The 24,335-nt window shown below is 34.5% G+C and overlaps 3 protein-coding genes across 3 annotated transcripts; 2 read left to right on the forward strand and 1 right to left on the reverse strand.

The window, feature by feature from the left end:
* Nucleotides 1–714: 714 nt before the first annotated feature.
* LOC128239372 (uncharacterized) lies at nucleotides 715–4,861 on the forward strand. Its single transcript, XM_052955996.1, has 3 exons — nucleotides 715–3,159; nucleotides 3,691–3,773; nucleotides 4,029–4,861. The coding sequence occupies exons 1-3, from the start codon at nucleotides 3,063–3,065 to the stop codon at nucleotides 4,512–4,514; spliced, it is 666 nt and encodes a 221-aa protein (XP_052811956.1). The 5' UTR covers nucleotides 715–3,062; the 3' UTR covers nucleotides 4,515–4,861.
* A 10,822-nt stretch (nucleotides 4,862–15,683) lies between these two features.
* Nucleotides 15,684–16,361, forward strand: LOC128237782 (putative uncharacterized protein DDB_G0282133). Its single transcript, XM_052953368.1, has one exon. The coding sequence runs from the start codon at nucleotides 15,684–15,686 to the stop codon at nucleotides 16,359–16,361; it is 678 nt and encodes a 225-aa protein (XP_052809328.1).
* A 98-nt stretch (nucleotides 16,362–16,459) lies between these two features.
* On the reverse strand, nucleotides 16,460–22,825 carry LOC128239310 (uncharacterized). Its single transcript, XM_052955907.1, has 8 exons — nucleotides 22,685–22,825; nucleotides 21,977–22,118; nucleotides 20,857–20,975; nucleotides 19,821–20,445; nucleotides 19,054–19,252; nucleotides 18,005–18,081; nucleotides 17,160–17,276; nucleotides 16,460–16,765 (listed from the first exon to the last, which is right to left on the reverse strand). Exons 1-8 carry the CDS (start codon nucleotides 22,787–22,789, stop codon nucleotides 16,563–16,565), a joined length of 1,587 nt encoding a protein of 528 aa, XP_052811867.1. The 5' UTR covers nucleotides 22,790–22,825; the 3' UTR covers nucleotides 16,460–16,562.
* Between the last annotated feature and the right edge of the window lie 1,510 nt (nucleotides 22,826–24,335).

The following is a 24,335-nucleotide window of genomic DNA, read 5'->3' on the forward strand; positions in this document are numbered from 1 at the left end:
ACCAGGAATTCATAACAGGGGGAGGCACAACCGTCAAATGTTATACATATATATACATACAGTTTTTTCATACGGGTATAATTTTTCATTTCTTTCATATATATAAATTTACACCAGTTTGCCGGCAAATGAAGTTTATTTTAACCTTAAATTGGTACGTAAACAATTAAAACGCGATATATACATGCCGGAAATGAAGTTTATCTTATCGTTTTTATTGTTAACGTACCAATTTAAGGTTCGATTTTAGTTTTTGCCGGCAAACTGAGGTGGGCATGGACCCGTGTTTCGCCGACTAAATTCGGCACTGTCAATTGGCATACTGGTGTCGTGCTTGTTTCGCACCCACATTCACTTAAATGTATACAAACACAAGTTTCCATCAGAAATGAATGAAAAATATCATTGATATTCAGTCTCTGCCTGATTTCGAGTATGAATTGAATGTCGTAAATTTTAAGGTTTAAATTTTTCGTAAATGCTGAAAACTTAAATAACATTTATCTTATTACAGTCTTATATTTAGTTTATTAAATAAACGGATAATAAAAACACACAACAGGCACCTTAAATATGCCCCGCATTCGAATTGTCGGAAACTGCTTCTCATCACAAGCTAATCAGAACAATGTAAGTACCCTCTTTGCGCCCCTTTTAGATACACTATATGTGACGTCACACATGCAAAAAATTATCGACGATAACAGCTTGAGCTGTAGTTATATAAAATGTGAATAATTTTAGTAGATATTTAAACACGTATAAATAATTCAATAAAAACGTTTAAAACGTCGGAAACTGCTTCTCAACCAGTATACTTATTTAAAAGTTCATACCGGTCACAATGACGGATTATTATTACTGAATTGTAACCTTATAAAACGTGAGTGACAAATAAAATCGTCAGAACAATGGCGATCAGCAACCTGATGCGTGTGTCTAGGAGTCATAATTTCATTCTTACAAAGTTCCAATTCCGACAGCTTAGTGCTTTTGCAGACTTTAAGAAAATAGCTGCTGATAACGATAAGTATAGGAAACCAGTTGGAGTCGAACTTATGCTTGGGATGACGGAATTCTACACCAACAAAAAAGCAAAGTTAGTTGATGAAAAGTAAAATGTTGTTGTGTTGATTAGAACTGTTTAGAATGCAATCTATCTGAGCTGCTTTTAAGTGTGATAGTGTTATAACACAGTCGTGATTAAAGGGTTTCGAGGGTGATGCGTTTCAAGTACGCTGGTTGAAAGAGAGAGAGGGTCACAATAGCATTTACATTTTAATGTTTTCGTATCCTTCTTTTGACGGTGATGTTTCATTGTCCACTTCGTATTGTATATTCATATCGCAAGTAGAAAAATTTGCTCAAGTATGTTCGCGCACGGACTCGTATTTTTTATGTTGTTTTAAACTGAATACTGATTAACAGTCAAAAACATACCTTAAAAAAATCCAAATTCTTCGATAAGCATTAAGATATAGTATCTATATAAAAATTCACTTCCAAATCCTTGATCGTTTCTGGAATTATCCATCCTGATTCCTATGGCGATGTTGTTGTGGGGTTTTTTACCGATTACTTAAAATGCATTCCTTATTTAAAACGAATCAATGACCTTGTAAATACTTACATGAACTGCATGGGGTTATGTTGGTATAGATTTGCAGGATACATGACTGATAATCCCTTAAAGATAATAAAAATCAGTGTTAATCTTAACTTACTGCGACTTACATTTGAGACTTTAATTCCTCCTTGCAGTGGGGTTAGTTTTTGTGACCCCCTTTATTTCGCTCTAGTTCTTCTAAGCTAAAATCAGTTATTGATAATCATTTTAACTAGTCTGAATTCTCAGCACGCCTGCTTTCGAATTCACTCTTACCTGCCTGCAACGTTAGATCGACGAACTTTGTCAGAAAGCTGTCTTTGTATTATTCTATCGTACATTTGTTGGAAAAAATGGCTTGGTCTATTTGTTGACAGGCGACATCTTTATTCTCTAAGCCCGTCTGCAGCATACAGCCATTTTGAAAAAAATGGCCGAGGAGTTCCGAATGGCATACAGCGTGTTTCAAGCAGAGCCGCAATAAGAATTTGAAGGCGCGTCCAACAAAGTTTCAAATAAACCAGCCAACAGTGTAAAAAAATAGCAGAAAAAAGGCACTTTAACTAAAAATCGCATTTTAATATTTTCAGATACAGATAATGCCCAATGACCTCATGTGTCTTCAAGACAGAATTTTGACCCTTTGTTATTCGAAACTACAACACATTTACTAACTGTTGCTTGCTACGATCGCACTGTTCGAACAGTTTATTGTATGAAATCGTACCCGTAAAATGATGATAGGTCTCCAAAAAGTACATATAAAGTCAAACTTTAGCAAATGTGCCTGTAGCGTAACCATTCTTAAATATCTGTTTTGATAACTTTAGGAATACTGCATATATTATGTCGAAAACAGATACACCAGAGAAAACATAATTATAGTTGTTTCTCAATGGACAATCGTATTCACTGAGCATTTACTCAAAAAGGTCCATTTAACCTTGACACCGAGCAGGATACGTTTGCAAATCTTGTTTATCTAAAGTGGCAAAGACAGTTATAAAAATAAAACGATTTACACCGAAAACCAAATGAAAATACAAACGAAACCTTTCATGATTACCCATCATTTAGGTATATATCCTGATTGATTCAGTTATCGGTGTTGCCGAATGTGCCAAAAAATACTGTGTGTTTATTGCAATGTGTACACATTCAATCATTATAAATGAAATATATTAAATACATGTATATACATTTTGTTAGTTGTTAACAAAGAAATGATTTCCTTTCATATCATAGTTTTTTAAATTACCTATGCATGTATCTCGTTGAGTGCTCTTTTGGTATAAACGTGCATTGTAATATGCACTTTTGTCTTGATTATGCTTATTTTTTCGTCACACATACATATCATATGATTGATAAGGATCAGCTTTGTTTACTTTATTATCTTTTTTAAGACCTGCATATCTTGGATGCTGGCTGTGGAACAGGCATCTATACCAGATCAATGTTCGATATGGGAGTCGGTAGGATGGCTCTGCTGGATGCTTCCGCAGATATGCTGTGTGTTGCAAGAGAAAAGTTTGCTGTAGAAATAAAAGCTAGTACGTATGTTTAACAACAATTATTATCTTGAGCCAGAATGGCATTTGGTGTTACAATGGCAGTACTTCAATTAATATGCTAAAATTATTTACACTGTCTTACCAACACTGCCTTATTCCCATAGGATGATAGTTTGATATTAATGCATTATATAAATATATTGTGTGGCAATTTTGTTGTTAACTTTCCCTTGATAAAGCAGCTTATTCAATTTTACAATTATCTCACATGTTTCAAGCAGTCAAAAAACTAAAATAATATTATTAAAGCGTCAATTTTACCATGATTGTTTATTTCAAATTTGTAAACTTCCTAATTCCGTTTCGCAGAATCACATTTGTGTTTCGTTTCGCCCAATCACATTTTCCCATTTTCAATGCTAGAGTTATTTAAAATACAACTATTCTTGTGAAAAGTCAAGTTTATGTGTTCTTGTTGGTGATAATGGTGATTATGTTGTTGTTGCTGCTGTTGTCGATGTTGTTGTTGTTGTTGTTTTGAGGTATGTTCACATTTTTCGTACATTGTAGATAAGGTATCTGCAATTGCCCAGACTTCTTTGCCGAAAATACCATTTGATGACGGCACATTTGATGCTGTCCTCCTCAACACGGTAAAGATTTTTTTTTCATTCCTGAGTTTGTGTATGTTATCTTTGAAGTGCCTTAAACATACGTGTGCCACCGGGGACATTTTACTTGTCAGGTGTCACAGCCGCAGGTGTCAAAGCCTTGCCTTTAAACTGCAAAGTGTATCATTGTGACTTCAGCAACTTAGAATGGCGACTAAAATTGTTGTTTTCAATTTCATTCCCCATAAACGTAATTATTTAATGTTGATTAACACATTATTATAATTGTAATTGAAGGTATTGCACCATTTACCAAGTGGTAGTGGAAGGAATTTCTTCCACGCAGTTGAGACCCTGAAGGAAGCACGCCGAGTTTTGCAACCAGATGGAGTTATTGCTATAACATTACTGCTGGATACGTCTAGCACGAATGCGTGGTTTCTAAACCTTTCCCCCGAAATACTTGATAAGATTTGCAGCGTTTCGCCATCGGCAGAAGAATGGAATAAAATGGTTTTTGCAGCTGGCCTTAAATGCTTGTTAAAGACAAATTTGCATGGATTCGGACTGCTTGGGGACGAAGACTATATTGAATATAATAACATATTTAAGCAGGAATGGCGAAATAGCATTGTTATGTTTGAGCATACAACGAAAGAAGAAATTGAGCATGTAAGCCAAAAGGTTAAATCTCTTCACATGAAGGGTGAGATTAAGGGGTGGATTAAAGACCACGACAAAACACAGCAGTTCGGTTTTATTTCTCTGTTTCTTTGTCAGTGAATGAAGAACTAGTATAGGACCATGACATATTTGTAAATCCTCAAGAGAAGAGTCGAAACATTCTACAACGCTCAGACCTGCTGTTTTTTAGGTAGTTTGTCTGTTTTGTTGATTTTTAAGCCTCTTTTGTAATCAGGCTTTCATAAAATAGTGTCTGCAGATGAAGGGAAGATAAACACACTGTGCAATGTTGTCAGTTGACTTCATTATTAAAGTAAATGTTTAGTTTATGTTAATGTTTATTCATGAGAAAGCGATCATCATTATGCAATTATAATTTATATAAATAGATATATATAATTATGTCAACGTTTAGACGTTATTTAGTTTTAGTATACCATTTTAGATTTTAGCATTGTATTTCATATATATATATATATATATATATATATATATATATATATATATATATATTCATTTTGCCTAATTAACTTTTTTCTGATGTGACATTCCATTTTCAGATACTGTTCTTATATTCATTATTGGGTATGTTACAATAATACAACATTGCAAAACTTATCCTTCTACTACTGTGCTAGTGAAAGTATACTTACTGATAAGGCTAACCTCATGCAATAATTTGTACGCCAAATTGTAACCTTATGTATGTAATAGTTATCACTTTGTTTATTTCTTATAATTTATGCTTACCTTTCATCTGACGAAGACTAAATAAACCGAAATCCGTTATGGAAATGGGAGTTTTTTATCCTTATGATATTTATGTTGTTTTCATGATATATTTAGTTGCTGTATAGTGTATAAGTATAAAGCAGCCTTGTGATCGACAAACGTTATATCGACAGAGCTTACTTTTATGCGCGAGGGGAGGTAATGCCAATTTTTGTATTTTAGGAGAGGCTTCATACCATGTACAAGTCTAAAAGAACGACCGTCTACGTCTTGCTATTAGATCCGCAGAGTGTCTTTTTGACGGGGTCTTAAATCGTACACAGTTTGATGGGCAATTTTTTGTCGATTGGCAATTGGCTACTTCAGGGCGGGTAATCGACCTGCACCGTACCATTTCAAATGTAAACAAAAACCTGCCATCTTGGATGTGAAAATGTATATTTTAAACTATTTCTCCGTTTTAAGAATAAACTTGAAGCAGAAATAAAGTTATGAACCTGCTCCTCACGTTTCCACATCTTTTGATACCTTTGAGTAGAAACTCATTTTAGAACAAAAGTTACATGTGCATGGAAAATAGAATTGACGTGAAATGACCACGATTTAACATGGTTAAGTGTAGTGAATTTTGCTATTTCTCACCGTTTTTTGTCCAAGAAAGTAAATTTATTGGTAAACTCTCCAAATATGAAGTGCCAATTTACATTTCATGTTCAATGACAAAGTTCCAAGTCACTATAATAGAATCAAGCACTATTATTCAGTTAAATTGTGGTATTTCATTTTTGGTACGGCGCAGTGCTATAAAATAAATGCTATTTCTCACTGTTTTTGTCCAAGAAAGTAATTTTGTTGGTAAACTCTCCAAGTATGTAGTGCAATTTTTCATTTCATGGTCAATGACAAAGTTCGAAATCAAACGAAGCACTAGTGCTCAGTAAAATTGTCGTATTTCATTTTTAGTACAGCGCAGTGCTATAATATAAACGATAAAGTGCAGTGAACTTTTTCCCGATATAACCAAATGGCATTGTCGTCGTATCTTTCAGACTGACAATACGCACAGACCAGCACCGATCGTCATTACCCGCATTGCTCATTAAAATGCCATTATTGCATCTGAAGGGTTATCCAATTTCCTCAAGATTTTGTTGCGATGACTTATTGTGAATATGATTGGTTTCTAAGTTTACGATCATGTTAATCATTAGTTCGTATAATCAATAAGTGTGATGAACTGTAAATCTACATTGATTCTTGCAATAAGGCGTTTAGAATAAGTTCTCAGTTCCTGAGTTGACTTATAATAGAATCATGGCAAGGCATATTAAATGAGAGAACACACACGCATCAACAGTATATTAGAACGTTTGTATTTCATTTGTTTTCATATTTGATATGTTGGCGTTAGTAGAATTAGGTACCAAAGGATGTGGAAACGTGAGGAGTAGGTTCATAACTTTATTTCTGCTTCAATATATATGCAAATAGCTACAGAAACATGCTCAGTTGCAAAAAGTTTAAACATAAACCCGGTTTAGTGGCAATGGGCAAACGCCAAAGACATAGAACACAAATTCACAAACAAGAAACATAGAACAGCACAAAACTCTACAAACAGCACAGTGCATAAATACTATATATATATAAGTTTATTCTAAAAACAGAAAAATGGTTAAAAGCATACCTTTTCACATCCAAGATGGCCGGTTTTTGTTAACATTTGAAATGGTACGGTGCAGGTCGATTACCCGCCTTGTAGTTACTTAAAACGAATCTTTAAAACGCAGGAAAAAAATGGAATTCCGCGAATTATATATATTGCTTGCGTGGAGCACCCAACATTAAGAACAGAAAATGACTTAAAACTTATTTTTATGAGTAGGACTGATCTTGATGAAGCTAGTCCTTATTCAACAATGCATGGATCATAACTTTGAAAAAAAAACTGTTGTGTTTTTCACCAATCCACTTGTTAAGGATTGAATGAAGAGAAAAAACATAGTGGTTTAATTTTGACAATTCAACTGTCATAACTCCAGAGTAAAAGGTGTGATCTGGCTGTTGATCGTACTCGCCGAGTGTTAAAAACCCTCGTATATTACCAAACATAACATAGGGTAAGGCTTACCCTCATTTGAGCGGATTAAGCGGTTGGACTGTTAATTTTGCTGTACTTTCATCACCATAAAAAGGGCAATATATATATATATATATATATATATATATATATATATATATATATATATATATATATATCATATTTGGAGTTTTCAAATATTTTCCAAGACTTATTTAAGTGTTATTTCTCGTAAAATTTATAATTCAAATATTAAAACGTTCGATCCATACATTTATAACATCCCTTTTCCATTAAATAATACAAACTCTATTTATGCAAAAATAGCCTCTTCCTCAACAAACTCTATTTATGCAATAGTAGCCTCTTCCTCAACAAACTCTATTTATGCAATAGTAGCCTCTTCCTCAACAAACTCTATTTATGCAATAGTAGCCTCTTCCTCAACAAACTATTTATGCAATAGTAGCCTCTTCCTCAACAAACTCTATTTATGCAATAGTAGCCTCTTCCTCAACAAACTCTATTTATGCAAAAATAGACTCCTCCTCAACAAACTCTATTTATGCAAAAATAACCTCTTCCTCAACAAACTTTATTTATGCAAAAATAGCCTCTTCCTCAAATTGAAAAATAAAAAGCCTATACCTAACTCAAAAGTTATTTTTAAATATACCACAGCAAAATTTGCTATACTATTTGCAATTTTCTGTTAGTTTTCAATCAAGTGAAATTCCAATTTAAATAGAAGTTATAAGGCGCATAAGCTTCAGTTTTGTTGTTAACAAATATAAACTTTCTGAAATACACAAAAAACAAAATACGTAAAAGACGTAAAAGGTTCAGACATAATATTACTCTAACGAGAATGAATTAAAGTTAGATTGCATTAATTTATCTTTAAATCGGCTCGAATAACCCGGATACCGTTCGTTTGAAGTAGGGGCCTTTATCCAGTGCGCCATCATAGACAGGTGATTTTGTAGGTTTTATTTGACATACAAACAACATTTGCGGATTGAAATTAATACTGGCAACAGTTTGCATATTTCTGTTTATTGCTTCGGGTGTATTAACAATAATTCTAAGAAAACTCCTTATAGTTGCAAAACTCGGCGGGCTTCCTTCAGGGTCCCGAAAAGCTGTACATGCACTAATTTGTTCGTATATATAAATAACTACAGTGGCCACCATATAGGGTGTGGATTTAAATATTCAAGGCGCTATTATTATTTTCAGTAGGACCAGACTGTTCGTAATCACCATATTGAAGATGGTTTATACGTAAATTTAAATGCAAATTATTAAAAAAACAACAACATTTAGCAGCGTCCCTGACAAAATGCTTGTTATACATAAAATTATTTTAAATGATTCAAATTAATGATTTTGCTGCAGACTTCAAGAGTGTAACTGATTTAAACGATAAGAATAGGTCACCAGTTAAGCACGATGTAATCCTATAACTTACAGAATACTACACCAATAAAAGGCCATATTGTATAATAATATAAAACTCTCGTATCAGGACGTATTTCATCATGATTACTACATTTGGCTATGCTGACATTTGTCATTAATGTTGAATATCGGATAGCTAAGCAAGAAAAGGAAGTTAGGAAGTAAGCTATAAAGCTAGATAGAGTAATACGACAGCTGAAATAAAAAAATATTTGCATGATTATATCTGAGATTAACGATTAAGTTTGGCAATTAACCACCAAGTAATTTTGAAATCATAAGCATGCACATTTATGCAAAAGCACACATTGCATGTGACTTTGGACCAGCTAATAACACGAAAGAACTTACACGATGCTAGCAATGGCATATCCTTTAATATTAAATTTGTAATTTTGATTTAAATTGTATCAACCAAACAATACTGAACTTTGAACATCCTTCCCTTCATGGGTGTACCAGTACATGCGGCCGTGTATGTGAAACGATGAGCAATACCTTAACAATATATATTTTATCATTTTAATATTTAAATAATATTACCAAAACTTTAAAGATTCACTCTTACTCCCAACTAAGATGTACCACAATTAATATTGTGATTTGTTTTAATTTACCAAAATGGGGGGGGGGGGGGAATTGATATCGAAAACAATTATCCTTATGAAGGATACCGTGTTTATTTTGAAATAAAGGTGCAGAAAACACGGTATTTTTACCTTATGAGACGATAGTTGATCACTGTAAATGTTAGACCCACCAGTTATTTAATATGTGTGCGGTTTTTTTTAAATACACACTTACAATCTTGTTATTAGTAATTAATATTTTCCATAAATGGATTATTTACTAAGTAGTTAAAGGTGTATCACTCTTAATTTATTTGGTATACATGTGAACGAATTGTTTTAAAAAAAGAATGTAGCCTTTATAATAATAACATTCACGAGAAGTTAAAATTACCCTGAGGCTGTTTATCATCAAAGCATTTTATTGATCAACGAAAGGAATTTATTTCGTCCATAAAACAGGACATGATTCTAATCCACTGGCTTAAAAAATGGCGGTATGATTCCTATCTAAAGTACATGAATCTTAAAGAAGTACATTTTTTTTTCAAATGAACGCCAGGAAGCCAGAGATTATCCGTTGTTGGATCGCAGGGAACCCCAACCTTCATTTGAAATTATATTTGTATTTCTTCTGCAATTTCGATATCATAGAATACACTGATAAAATAAATGTTTTCGGATGCATTACCGGGAAAACTTGGTCCAGAAACGTGAGCGAGTATCTTTAAGAGTCATCACCGGATATCAACAGAAATGTGGCCATTGACCCATTCTACCTTGACACCGAGCATTTGTGCTTACGTTGAAAAACTTATTTATCAACAATGGCCAAGACAATGATACAAATTAAGCGATTAACAGAGATAAAAAAAAGCACACGAAATTGATCGTGACTACGCATATCGTTTGAATATTAACGCCTATTTAATTTGATATCGGTGTATGCAAATTTGTACAAATGGAAAGGTTAATTTACAAAATGCATTATTTCGTTTAAATAATTTAACTTTTATGAATGCATATGAATTGTGAAAAGATAAAAAATATTAGCCTTTATATATTTTTTTCAATAAAGTAAAACATGGCAAAAATATTTCCCATTTAAAAAAGTTCACACATATTGCTATTATTTGTTTATTTGTACACAAATCAGCTGATTATTTTGTTTTGATCAGTAAAGTCAAATAAATATTACATATCAAAGCATTGAAATGCAAAAAAAATCGTCAAGCTGTATTGTGCGCCTATTATAAAGTTATCGTCCAGTTGTATACGCTGGTTTTTATCTTGAATTTCGAACAGAGAAAAAGTTGACTGTTTGCCAATAACTTTTTAACACTCCCCAATTTGTGGGAATAATACATAACTTTCTAGTTTATTAAGTGGTATATTAAATAGTTGACATTTTTTTATTTTTTGTACCAAAGACTCTCTATTCAATGACGGTGGGCACGCCCTAGCCGTTTCAATAGTGGCGGGGCAATTCAATAGTGGCAAAGCGGCTTAATAACAAACCGCCTTCTGCAACAGTGCATTTATCTAAAATACCAGAATTATTATAGTGTTAAAGTTCAGCTGAAATATGTTTTAAATGTACATATTTTTCTCACATTGTAGATAAGGTATCAGCAATTGTCCAGAATGTTCTCATTTAAATACTTCAAACGAAACTTGTGGCACCCGGTCATTATCATTAAGTCCAAAGTTTCACATACACAGGTGTTCCAACCTTGCCTCTCAAATTCGTGCGTATCGTATGACTACAAAAAATTAGAAGAACAGAACAAAAAAGAACAGAACAAACGTTTACTGAAACTTATACATATAAGCATCGTCTATACACATGAAATAAGTATGTGTGAAGTCAATGTACATGAAAAATGCAAAAATAAACATTAATTTTATAAGAAACATTAACAAAAGTACAGTATAGTAAAACGTTTTTACTAAAAACATGTTGTTTAAGGTATTAATGTATGTATATTTAAAACACCATAATGTCGCCTTACTGGAAACAGTGTGGATGAGTTATATTAATAATAATTATTTAGAATAGCATTACGAGTACAAAGTGATTTTCACATAAAAACAGAGTTTAATAAGCACATATTTATTAATAGAGTTTAAAAGTCAGTGGTATTTAATCACAGAGGGTGTACATAATAGTAACGTGTATTTTATTTCTGCCTAATTTCAATATAACATGGGAATATATACACACAATTGAACTCATCTTCAATAACAATTTGGTTAAAACAAATACAGTAACGTTTGCGACTTGGAATATGAGTCCTACCATATCGTTGAGTTTGAATTTTAAATGTACAGACATTCGCAATCTATACATATTAAAGCGGTATTTTCTTGGTATTATACTCAAAAAATCTTCATACTGCAATGCAGTTTTTAAATTCTTATGCATATCAAGAACAAAATTATTACTACATTATCCATGTCTTTCCTGCTTGATTGTATCTATAGCTATACATTTGTTGATTTAAAGTCGTTAGCAAAAGCATTAACATTCGTATTTTGCACATCGTCAAGTTAATATTCATTTAAATGTGTTTGACCTTTCCATGAACTATAGGTTATAAATGTACAGCTCTGAACAATATTTATTATATGTAACTCTAGTTCTTTAATAAATAAAGAAAATAAAATCGGGGACATAACCTACCCTTGCCATAGGCCAAAGGCATAACTAAAATAGTCCAATGATGATGGGCATGATTTTTAACACGATTTAACATTTTGTTACATATTTCGAATAAAATTTAATATGTCGCAAACCCGCGCCGTTTAAATTTGCACATTCAATAACATATTTGTTTTAGTTTTTTCAAGTTTCAATAATTCAATAGCATTGTTCACTTCCTCAGTACTTATCGGTTTACCAAATTCCGGGTGAATAACCAGATTTCAATTGACCGATAAAAAATAGGGATAAACGTCGGACCAGTGCTTCAAGAGGATTTCAGCCACTAGTCATTCTAAAATGCGGTCTAGGCTTTTTTTTTTAATGATGGTTAGCCTGGACGTCATTCATAACGAAATTCAAAAACATGTAAAAACTGTCTATGAAATGAAATGTTCTTCATTTGTATTCTATGGCTTAAGACTGCCAATAAATATCTTAATTCTTATCAATAACCATATCCATTTTGCAAATTCACAAGCTATTTCTTCAAAAAAGTAATTTAAATACCTGATTTCAGTTGACAGGAGCATTCTTACTGCCAAAAAGAAAAAAGGTTACACACAACTATACTTTAAGGTTTCAATCTGAAGTAGTATTTTTAGTATGGATTACCTTCCCCTAACACTATCATTATCAGTTACCACACTTTTGTACTTTGAATTTGAAAAACATCTATCGTCACATACAGGATTCAAGATGTATTTACAAACTATTCTATGGGCAATGTGGACAATGCATACTATTATACACATGTATTTAACATAAGACTAAATATTAAAAAAAGCATGTATATCAACAGCATTGTTACACTAAGTGAATCAAAATGTTTTATTAAGTAACCTATTAATCAAAATTCGACTTCAACACGACAATCCAAGTTTACAATAATCAGAGATTTTGCTGACTTATCAATTTATTATGTGTGTATATATATATATAGTTTCGCTAGAACAGATGTTTCATGATGATATTTTTATTAACAAATACCTTATACCTCACATCAGAAAACCTATACAAAACTCAACTAAAGGGAATCTTCAGGAAATTACTATTTTTAAAGGAATTGATAGAAAAACATAATTACAGAACATTGTTGTTACTATATTGGTAAACAGAAGTAACGCTCATGTGTTTAAGGGGTTAAAACATGACAAAGCCGGGACTCGTACAATCACCAGTTGGTACCTGTGGTTGCTCTTACGACAAGTTTGTGACAAGTAGTACTTGAAAATGTTTTTTTGTTGTGTGTCAGGATCTGGATGCTTTAAAGAAACCAAACAAAGGATATTAAGCATACAAAAGTTCAAAGACATCCAAGTGAGCGCAAATGAGGGGTAAATTACAAGAATAGAAAATAATGATACGAACTGAAAAAAATGCCATGCATGCAAATGAAAATTCTTCCCATACTTTGCATGATAACATTCCACAAACTTAATGATATTGCTATTTGATTCATTTTGCAAAAACTAAATGTCTTTATTCCAATATACTAACAAAAGTAATAAATGTTTGTAAACAATTCATTCTTAATTTATTTTGAATAATTTACAGGTTTACAATAAGTTGCCTTAACAAAACTACTGCCAATGACACTACAGCTCGTACTGAGCTGTACTAAAGTAACTAATAGTCTTGTGTAACCTTAAGCAGAGAAAAGAAAATGCATTTGGATATTCTCGGCTACATTCGTTAACAAAAACAATGGTGTTTGGTGAATTTTGATGGTGTTTGAAAATGTATGTTGTTTTAACAATTCAGAACGTGATTATTTTATAATATATATTGCAATTGATGTAAAAAGGATTACTTTTAACAGGTACAGTGTTCTTTTTTGTTTAAATAGACTAAATTGGAAAATTCTTAATTAATGTGCGACCAAATTCTGATCGGCATTTTGAACATGTTTACGAATTTTGTTATGAATGACGTCCAGGCTAACCATCATTAAAAAAAGAAGCCTGGACGGCATTTTAGAATGACTATTCAGCCACATGACGAGCAGATAAACCTGAAATGGGTGTCTCCGACTTGTCAACATGATCCACTCATTCTCGTAATCGTAACCCTCTTTAAGCACTGGACACCTACTGCATCAAACTATTCATACAAAAATACTAGAAGTGGCTTCTTATTAAAATCAAGATTAAGATAGTTTTAAACGATGCGGGAAGTTATTTTTTTTCATTTTTTTCCAACTAATTAAACAATAAAGAACGGATAGTATGAGCCTAACATAAAAGTAAAGACTAGACTTATCACAAAAGTGTTTGGCTTCTTCATTAAAACAGTCAATAACACTAGTGCTAAGACTTTTGAAAAATAATTTAAATTCGTCTAACGAAATATTTTTATATACTCTAAAGATTTTCAATTTTCTACGCCTAATATACATATGGACCGTCTGTTTACGAATCATATCCTTAGAATAATAGTTTGTTTTGAATAATTCAAAACGACCATTGTGTGCGGTTAAAAACATTTATGCTCAATATCTTCTCTACTATTACCATGAACGTAATAACCTTATGTTTAATAACAAATTATTATTGCAACTGTAGGAGTGGCATCATTTACCAAGAGGTGATGGCAGGAAATTCTCTGGAGCAGTTGAGGCCCTAAAGGATGCACGCCGAGTTATACAACCAGAATAAGTAATTGCTATAACAGCAGGGCTGGAGTCATCTTGCACGAATGCATGCCGTCCAAACTTTTCGTCAGAAATAAGAAATAAGCGTTGTACAATTTCGCCAACTGCAGAAGAATGGCAAACAAATATAATTGCATCAGGCCTTAAAGTTAAGACAAATTTGTTTGGATTCAGCTTGTTGAGTGACGAAGAACATACTGATTATACTGTCATCATTAAGCAGGATTGGCTCAATAGATCTGTGATGTATAAATTCGGCAAGGATACAAGAAACTAAATGTGCTAGACAGAAGGGTAAATTTCTTCACAAGACGGAAGTTCGGGTTTAAAACGCTGTTTTTTGTCGGCGAATTAAACACTTGTATTGGACACGAGCTATTGATTAAACTGTAAGAGAAAAATTGCAACATTCTTGTTCAACAAACAGCAACACAACGGAAGATCAGCTGACTTTAGCACAACGGAATGTTCAACAAACAGCAACACAACGGAAGTTCAGCTGACTTCAGCACAACGGAATGTTCAACAAACAGCAACACAACGGAAGTTCAGCTGACTTCAGCACAACGGAATGTTCAACAAACAGCAACACAATGGAAGTTTAACAAACAGCAACACAACGGAAGTTAAAAAGACATCAACACAACGGAAGTTCAACAAACAGCAACACAACGGAAGTTCAACAGACATCACCACAACGGATGTTCAACAGACATCAACACAACGGAAGTTCAGCTGACTTTAGCACGACGGAATGTTCAACAAACAGCAACACAACGGAAGTTCAGCTGACTTTAGCACGACAGAATGTTCAACAAACAGCAACACAACGGAAGTTCAGCTGACTTTAGCACAACGGAATGTTCAACAAACAGCAACAGAATGGAAGTTCAGCTGACTTTAGCACAACGGAATGTTCAACAAACTGCAACACAACGGAAGTTCAGCTGACTTTAGCACAACGGAATGTTCAACAAACAGCAACACAACGGAAGTTCAGCTGACTTTAGCACAACGGAATGTTCAACAAACAGCAACACAACGGAAGTTCAGCTGACTTTAGCACGACGGAATGTTCAACAAACAGCAACAGAATGGAAGTTCAGCTGACTTTAGCACAACGGAATGTTCAACAAACAGCAACACAACGGAAGTTCAACAAACAGCAACACAACGGAAGATCAACAAACAGCAACACAACGCAAGTTCAACAAACAGCAATACAACGGAAGATCAACAAACAGCAACACAACGGAAGTTCAACAAACAGCAACACAACGGAAGTTCAACAAACAGCAACACAACGGAAGATCAACAAACAGCAATACAACGCAAGTTCAACATACAGCAATACAACGGAAGATCAACAAACAGCAATACAACGCAAGTTCAACATACAGCAACACAACGGAAGATCAACAAACAGCAACACAATGGAAGTTCAGCTGACTTTAGCACAACGGAATGTTCAACAAACAGCAATACAACGGAAGTTCAACAAACAGCAATACAACGGAAGTTCAACAAACAGCAATACAACGGAAGTTCAACAAACAGCAATACAACGGAAGATCAACAAACAGCAATACAACGCAAGTTCAACAGACAGCAACACAACGGAACATCAACAAACAGCAACACAACGGAAGTTCAACAAACAGATACACAACGGAAGATCAACAAACAGCAACACAACGAAAGTTCAACATACATTAATATAACGAAAGTTCAGCATACAACAATACAGTGAAAGTTCAACAAACATCGATGTAATATACTGTGTTGCAATACCGTATATGTAGTGCTTTGATTTTATGATGCTCTCTAGTTACAGATCAGAAAAAAACATTCCGGTTTGGATCATGGTGTTTATCTTGTATGTACATTACAATAAGCGCAACGAAAATATAACTAACATCAACTCAGTAACACAATTGCACACTTGTCTTTATTACGCAGCTGGGACAGGCCTCTGTAGCGAGTGTAGATGGCGTAGGTTGGTGACGTCAGAAAACCGGACCTCACACGTTTTGGGGTTAACGGCAACAACAAAGTCTGCCTCGCTGTCCATCACGCGCAAAACATGGTAAAGGAAACCGTCTGGGTTTTGGTTGCCTTGGACAACTGAACCACCATAGAAACGCTGGAATATTCCTTAAAAGAAAAACATAAAGATATTAACTTCTGAGTAAGATCAGTAATTGAACAATATATAAGGAAAGTACAGCACATTGCATATAAGTCCAATCAAAAAACAAGTTAGTGTATGGGGCACATACAGAAGAATCAAGAATAAGAAGGGAAGAAATGGGGAAAAAAATTAAGTCATATAATCTTGGGATTTTGAGAGTTATGTTAGATGATTTTATCATGTATAACATATGAGAAAAGAAAGTTATAAATTGCAAGTCATATAATTCTAGGATTTTGAGAATTATGTAAGATGTTTGATCATGTATTATAAATCCTCGATTGGTGTGAGGTTCTTGATATGTACTTGGTGAAACAAAGAGTAAAAGAAAAACACATTAATTAATGGGTACCATACCTTTCGGTGCAATATCGCATGCTTTCGTGACGTTCCCAGAGTCGGTGTCTACGGCAACCAGGGACCACGCCCAGCTTTCATCAAACCAAAGCCCCGGGGAGAAGGCATACAGGGTATCTGTAAGATAGAAATACACTGAATTTTCCATGGACCGATAATATAAGTAACGGGGTAAGCAGGTGACCCGATGTGGGATAAAGGGGGCAAAGGAAACCATATATATCACGTCGACAACCTGTTTACATGTTTAAATGTTTCATTTATTCATCGGAATATTCATCGGAATCGGAAAATAGACGCCATTTTCGTATGATGTAAATTTGGCGACCCAATATGGAAAAATATGGGGTCACCGTGTGACCAGTCCTTGACCAATGGCGTTTATGTTGGGTGCGTGATATTGCAGTTTCTGGTGCCATTATAGCGATATGTTTCACTGTTGAACTAGAGGGACTAGATGAAGTTAGTTCAAACATTTAATGTCATGTATGTAGAAATTGTAAAACTCGAGGCCAATATTTTTATTGTGAATGTTGCAATCTGGTAATCTATCAAACTTGCATAACATATTATGCCGATAAGTATTTGCTATCAAGTTTTGTAAAGATTGGATAATAAATATTGAGAAAGAGAGCATACAAGTGATGTAACGCATTTGAACAATGTGACAACATATCATAAGGATTTGATAAGAAATGCTCATGTTAAAAACTTGAATTTGGTAAACTTATGACAACTCAGGAGCCAACACTCTTGATTTAAATAGCGTGATATGGCCCTGGGTCCGCCTGTACCCTATATGGCTGCCATGCTACGTAAGGAAAATACATATTATAAGTTCTTACTTCCGGAACCAATGTAGGAATGCATGGACATGAATGTATAGCTGCTCACATCCAGTTCCGTGAAGCCTATGTAGTCCCTGAAATTATTTGTTTCGTATGATATTATCTTATTAAAAATTATTTATATTTTAGTTCCATTTTCAAAATCTAATTGCTCGTCAGGAAATACAAGAAACGCAGCAATGTGACAAACCAAAGTTTTTAACTTGTACAATCAGAAACTCTGGACCCACTGACTCCAAAATCCAATCCATATATATGGGTAAATATAACCATGCTATATACCAAGTTTCAACACTATAAGCAACCTCGACCTTGACCTTACTCATCCAAAAAAGCATTTACAAAGTAGGTTTTTACGTGAGCTGCTACACAACAAAGTTCATCAATATAAGACATTCCTAACTCAACTTGTTATGCGGAAAATGGTGGGCTATTTTGAAAGCCTTGTTGGTGTCGTCGTCGTCGGCATCGTTCGAAATCTGTAATCTTGGCTGAAACTGAAATATCCATTCGTATGCCACGGCATGTATATTAATATAGCACATGTGCGTTTTTTATTCACTGTTTTGCTGGAAACGCATCAACGGGTTTTCAAAAATGATATAAATTTCAGAACCCCAAGAATGATGGGCCTGCACATCGTATTGAATTCAACTACATATACGCCCTTACTCATTCGGAACTCCTTGGTCATTTTCCATCGAAAACAACCTCGGATGTATGCCGGTACATAAATGGAAGTAGTTCGTATTTTTTTAATAAAAGTATTAATTAGTTGTAGTATTTTAACGTGTGTTTCTAATATCTAAGTTAAATGATTGCCATTGACGTGTTTTATTGCATAAATAATCAAGATTCCCAAGAACAAAAATATCAAGTTTAACTGATAAATTAAAATTACTACGCAATCTGCTTGCAATGTAGTTAAATGTAAATATATATATTTCATTGTAAACCGTCTTTATACGTACGAAGGTTGCTTTCGATGGAAAATGACCGGGGAGTTCCGAATACGCTTTTTATTTGTCAACCATAGTTAAACTCACCCATTAAAAATGTCGAAGTTGTAAATCCGAGCATTGAGCTCATCCGGGGCGTTCTCGTTTCCAAGTAGGGCGTGGACCTTCTTGCCGTTGTCCATGTTTGTCTCAAGCCACTGGAAGTTCACGTACAGGCTCTCTGGGACGGACGCCCGCTTCTCGTAGTTGAAACTTGAGAGGATACCAGCCTCCAAAATGAACGATCCTGTCATAAGGAGAAAATTTTCATTATTCGGGATGTATTCAATAAGTTACTTAGATTGAACTTAAATTTAAGATTAGAAACTAAGTGCTTTAATTGGCCTGTATATTTAGCTGACCAATAGGCTAAATGGATTCACTGAAGCATGTCTACGGATAAAATCAATATTGAATACTGGTCAAGAGGAGTGATTAATTTCAAGTTAAGTGCGTATTTGGACATTTGTTTTTTTGTTGTTGATGTTTTTTTCTCAATCCAACAGGTTTTCTCTATATGTCGAATGAACATCCAGCTTGGCCTCAAAATCAAACACAGAAAATATACTTTTAACATTGAGATGCTTTGTGACAGAAAAACTCGACCCCGTTCATAATACGGCATTTTGAGAAACTTCAAAGTTTGCGAACGGATATGTTTTTTAATTACATCTTCCATGACCCCAAAGTCTGACAATTACAGTAAAAGACAATTGTTCTCATATCTAAAATCAGAGATCTTAGAACAAAACGGCCAATTTTAAAGATAAAACCAACTTTAAATACATGTTGAATAAGACAAGTAAATAAAATACCGTTCTCGTCTGGTGGAAGTATCCGGAAGGCGACAGACGTTCCGTCGGTGTTCCAAGACAGCCCATTGATGGCGTGTCCATCAAAATCAGATATACCACCGTACTCTATAAGACTCCCGTTGGTAAAATCAATTGTGTAATGAACGCTGGCTGCAGTTTCTCTGGTCCCGAAGGGATGCATAAGAACAGTCGACATGTTCCGCCAATTATTGATCGCGATGACTTCATCAGCAATGAATATTGCGTCACTTCCGCCGGAAGGATCGTCAATTCCAAAGCCATAACTCTGGAGCATGTCAAGTTTCCCTGACACCGTGTCAACAGAAACGTAGTGGCTTCTATGAGGCTCAAACGGGTTGTAAGCGAACCCGTACAATGTAGCTCCAGATGATTCTTTTTCAATTTTGTACTTTGAATCATAAAATCTCTTCAACTTAAGCGCCCTCTTGAGCGGTAAAAGTTTTCTCTGATCAGATCTGCTTCCAGAGATTTTCATATTTTTAGTCTTTTTTGCCGTTTTGGATATTTGGATATCCGCACACTGCAGGAAGGTTGTCTCCCCTGGTTTGTGGGCGTTGTAGCGCGCCCTAATGACGCAGTGATTACATTCCATCTCTGGGAGTTTCTGAAATATGTGAAACAAAACTGAATCACTGAAATGTAAGCATCAAAGAACTGAACACACTTAAATTTCTGAATCAAAGCGCTGAAATCACTGAAATGTAAGAATCAAAGCAATAATTTCTTAATCAAAGAACTGAAATCACTGAAATGTAGGAATCAAAGCACTGAAACAGTATTTATAATCAATGCGCTGAAATCACTGAAATGTCTGAATCAAAGCACTGAAATCACTTAAATTTAAGAGTCAATGCACTGAAAACATTGCAATGTAATAATCAAAGCACTGAAAACACTGCTTTTTTTAATCAAAGCGCTGAAATCACTGAAACGTCGGAATCAAAGCACTGAAACACTGAAATACAATAAACAAAGCGCTGAAATCACTGAAATATAAGAAACAAAGATCACTCACGATGATAGCAGTGTAGTTTTCCTGGTAATCCTGAGAATGGACGTACTTGTCTGTGACCACTGTCAGCGTTGTAAACTCTGTACTGTTCTCATTAGGGGCTATTCCTATGTCCATGTAACCTGGAAAAATGAATTGATATTATTAATTACGGATATCTTTGCTTTTTGTCACACGTGAAGTTTTACGAAAATATGAGAATACACTTACTTTACCCACAATGTCCTTGCTAGAAAAAATGTTTTTGAATCGTGTTTATGGTCATGTGGGGTTTCAAGAAGAAACCAAACACAACGCCCTAAGATCACGAAAATACTTAAGTCTTTTCTCGAATGATATCATCACTTTAGTATTTTTTTATTATCGAAAAGGAAAAAAATCTGGTGTAATATAATATTACATCATAAATATTCTATACCAAACACTATGATAATTGAATGAGGACATTAACAGTACAAACTTCAATTGAGAGTACTATTATTGACAATTAGTCAATAAGCAATGCACATGAAAAGATGCGACCTGATGTGACTGCAGGGCAATAAACAGGTCTTGAATTGCTGGGAAATAATGTCATGCTGTGGAAATTCGTCGAGATTGAGAACTGACTTTTAAGTTTCACATTTTCGTGATAGTAAGGCCAAATTTACTTCAGTAGACCTTTACTCTAACAACATTCCTGTTATATTTATGGCTCCCCTTTTTGAAAGGGGGTATGTTCTTTCAGTGTTCTTAGAATTAATATAATTGTTATATCATTCATATTTTTATCCTTGTTTCTTTTGACTTTCGAAAACTGTTTGAAGTATTTGATTGAAATTTGGAACATATAAAATTATAGAGGCAATGTGAAGTTATGCCTCTTGCAAATATCCCCTTGTTGATTATTTTAATTACATAATTTATCGAGAACAGCCCAATAATTATAACTGTTGGACTCCTTATTGAGTTACCGCCCCTTGTAAATATTTATTTTCTTTAAAAAGTTCATCTGAAGCAAAACTAATAACCAATGTAAGGAGTTTTCCAAAGCCTATTTCGGAAACTTTTGAAGAAGCTTTGGACAGATTCTTGCGATTTATTGGTATTTAATACTGAAATAAGTTTTGTAGAGTCAACTTACCTGGATAACCGGCCTCATAATGGTTAAAGTTTTGCTGCCATTGGAAGAAAACAGTTTGTCCCGGTGCGTACATCAGTCGTGGTGTCTCTATAGGTTGGCCTCCGCATGGTAATTCGTGCCTTGTACATGTCGGGCTGCCAGACTGAATATACATAAGATGTCTGTTTAATATTAGTTGATGTAACGTTGCTGTTAGAAGAAAAACAGTCTGCTCCTGAGCACATGTCAACAGCATGTTGTCATCCAAACTGGAGTTGGTACACTTAGTGCTCCTAAACTGAAAATGCATTAATGGTTTGTTAAATACTGGTTGGAAAGTTGTTGCTGTTCGAATAAAGCCTGCTCCTGTGCATATGTCAAGCGCAGCAACTGGAATGACCGGTATCCACGCGGGAGTTTGAGCTTCTCGCTCCAAGAAAAGAATCACAATTTCTAGCCCGAAATGGTGCATATTAGGCGCCCGAAATGGTGCATATAAGACGTATTTTTTTACTCGTTTTCTCCTATATTGAAAAAATTATTAAACTTGGACGACCTTCTTAGAGGAGGCTCGCGCCGGAAGCGCCCCCATCGGACGGTCCGCCAGTGTTATGATTTGAAGTTTTGGCGATGATGCCAATGACAACGAGACCAAGGTTAAGACATTATCTCAACTTGTTTTTGTCATTATTATAGAAAAATAATGGGGAAAAACAAAGATTCTATCACCTTGGAGATGTCCATGTCACCCCGTTGCCTTGGCGACATCAGACACATATGGCAACTCGCCAAGTGGATGCACACGAATAGAATAAATATTCCCAACTCCTTCATTTTGGTATCATGGAGAAGTATTTCAAAATAAGTAAAGGCAATGTATATGTGCACTGATGTGATTTTATCAAAAGATACGACTTCTTAATATCAGTGAGCTATTATCAGTGGTTGACCTTTTAATAACATCTATCATATTTTATCTATAAAACGAAATTTATTAAATTGACATAAAGTACTGACCACAGGAACGCAATGAGGTTTCTTTCTAAATACACACTGGTGTTTCGTGCCAAAACACATTTGTTTCTTTCTAAATACATACTAGTGTTTCGTGCCAAAACGCATTTTTTTTTATAATCTAAACACACACTGGTGTTTCGTGCCTAGAACGCATTTTTTATTCTAAATACACACTGGTGTTTCGTGCCAAATCGCATTTGTTTCTTTCTAAATACATACTGGTGTTTCGTGCCAAGAACGCATTTGTTTCTTTCTAAATACATACTGGTGTTTCGTGCCAAGAACGCATTTTTTAATTCTAAATACACACTGGTGTTTCGTGCCAAGAACGCATTTGTTTCTTTCTAAGCACACACTGGTGTTTCGTGCCAAGAACGCATTTGTTTCTTTCTAAACACACACTGGTGTTTCGTGCCAAGAACGCATTTGTTTCTTTCTAAGCACACACTGGTGTTTCGTGCCAAGAACGCATTTGTTTCTTTCTAAACACACACTGGTGTTTCGTGCCAAGAACGCATTTTTTTATTCTATATACATACTGTTGTTTCGTGCCAAGAACGCATTTTTTTATTCTATATACATACTGGTGTTTCGTGCCAAGAACGCATTTTTTTATTCTAAATACACACTGGTGTTTCGTGCCAAGAACGCATTTGTTTCTTTCTAAACACACACTGGTGTTTCGTGCCAAGACACATTTGTTTCTTTCTAAACACACACTGGTGTTTCGTGCCAAGAACGCATTTGTTTCTTTCTAAGCACACACTGGTGTTTCGTGCCAAGAACGCATTTGTTTCTTTCTAAACACACACTGGTGTTTCGTGCCAAGAACGCATTTTTTTATTCTATATACATACTGTTGTTTCGTGCCAAGAACGCATTTGTTTATTCTTAATACATACTGTTGTTTCGTGCCAAGAACACATTTGTTTGTTTTCAATACATACTGTTGTTTCGTGCCAAGAACGCATTTGTTTCTTTTTAAACACACACTGGTGTTTCGTGCCAAGACACATTTGTTTCTTTCTAAACACATACTGGTGTTTCGTGCCAAGACACATTTGTTTCTTTCTAAACACACACTGGTGTTTCGTGCCAAGAACGCATTTTTTATTCTATATACATACTGTTGTTTCGTGCCAAGAACGCATTTGTTTGTTTTTAATACATACTGTTGTTTCGTGCCAAGAACGCATTTGTTTGTTTTTAATATATACTGTTGTTTCGTGCCAAGAACGCATTTGTTTGTTTTTAATACATACTGGTGTTTCGTGCCAAGAACGCATTTCTTTGTTTTAAATACACACTGGTGTTTCTTTTCAAGAACGCAATGGTGTTTCTTCTAAAAAAAAACACACACTGT

Source organism: Mya arenaria, chromosome 6 (genome assembly GCF_026914265.1).
Source record: "Mya arenaria isolate MELC-2E11 chromosome 6, ASM2691426v1".
Classification (NCBI taxonomy): Eukaryota; Metazoa; Mollusca; class Bivalvia; order Myida; family Myidae; genus Mya; species Mya arenaria.

Bases quoted from the DNA above. Each gene is read 5' to 3' on its own strand.
- LOC128237782 (XM_052953368.1), top strand. From the start codon at position 15,684: ATGTTCAACAAACAGCAACAGAATGGAAGTTCAGCTGACTTTAGCACA.
- LOC128239372 (XM_052955996.1), top strand. From the start codon at position 3,063: ATGTTCGATATGGGAGTCGGTAGGATGGCTCTGCTGGATGCTTCCGCA. The intron at 3,160-3,690 runs GTACGTATGTTT...CGTACATTGTAG, and splicing joins TGCTGTAGAAATAAAAGCTA to ATAAGGTATCTGCAATTGCC. The intron at 3,774-4,028 runs GTAAAGATTTTT...TTGTAATTGAAG, and splicing joins ATGCTGTCCTCCTCAACACG to GTATTGCACCATTTACCAAG.
- LOC128239310 (XM_052955907.1), bottom strand. From the start codon at position 22,789: ATGAAGGAGTTGGGAATATTTATTCTATTCGTGTGCATCCACTTGGCG. The intron at 20,976-21,976 runs GTAAGTTGACTC...TCATTTTTCCAG, and splicing joins TTATGAGGCCGGTTATCCAG to GTTACATGGACATAGGAATA. The intron at 18,082-19,053 runs GTGAGTTTAACT...AAATAATTTCAG, and splicing joins AACTTCGACATTTTTAATGG to GGACTACATAGGCTTCACGG.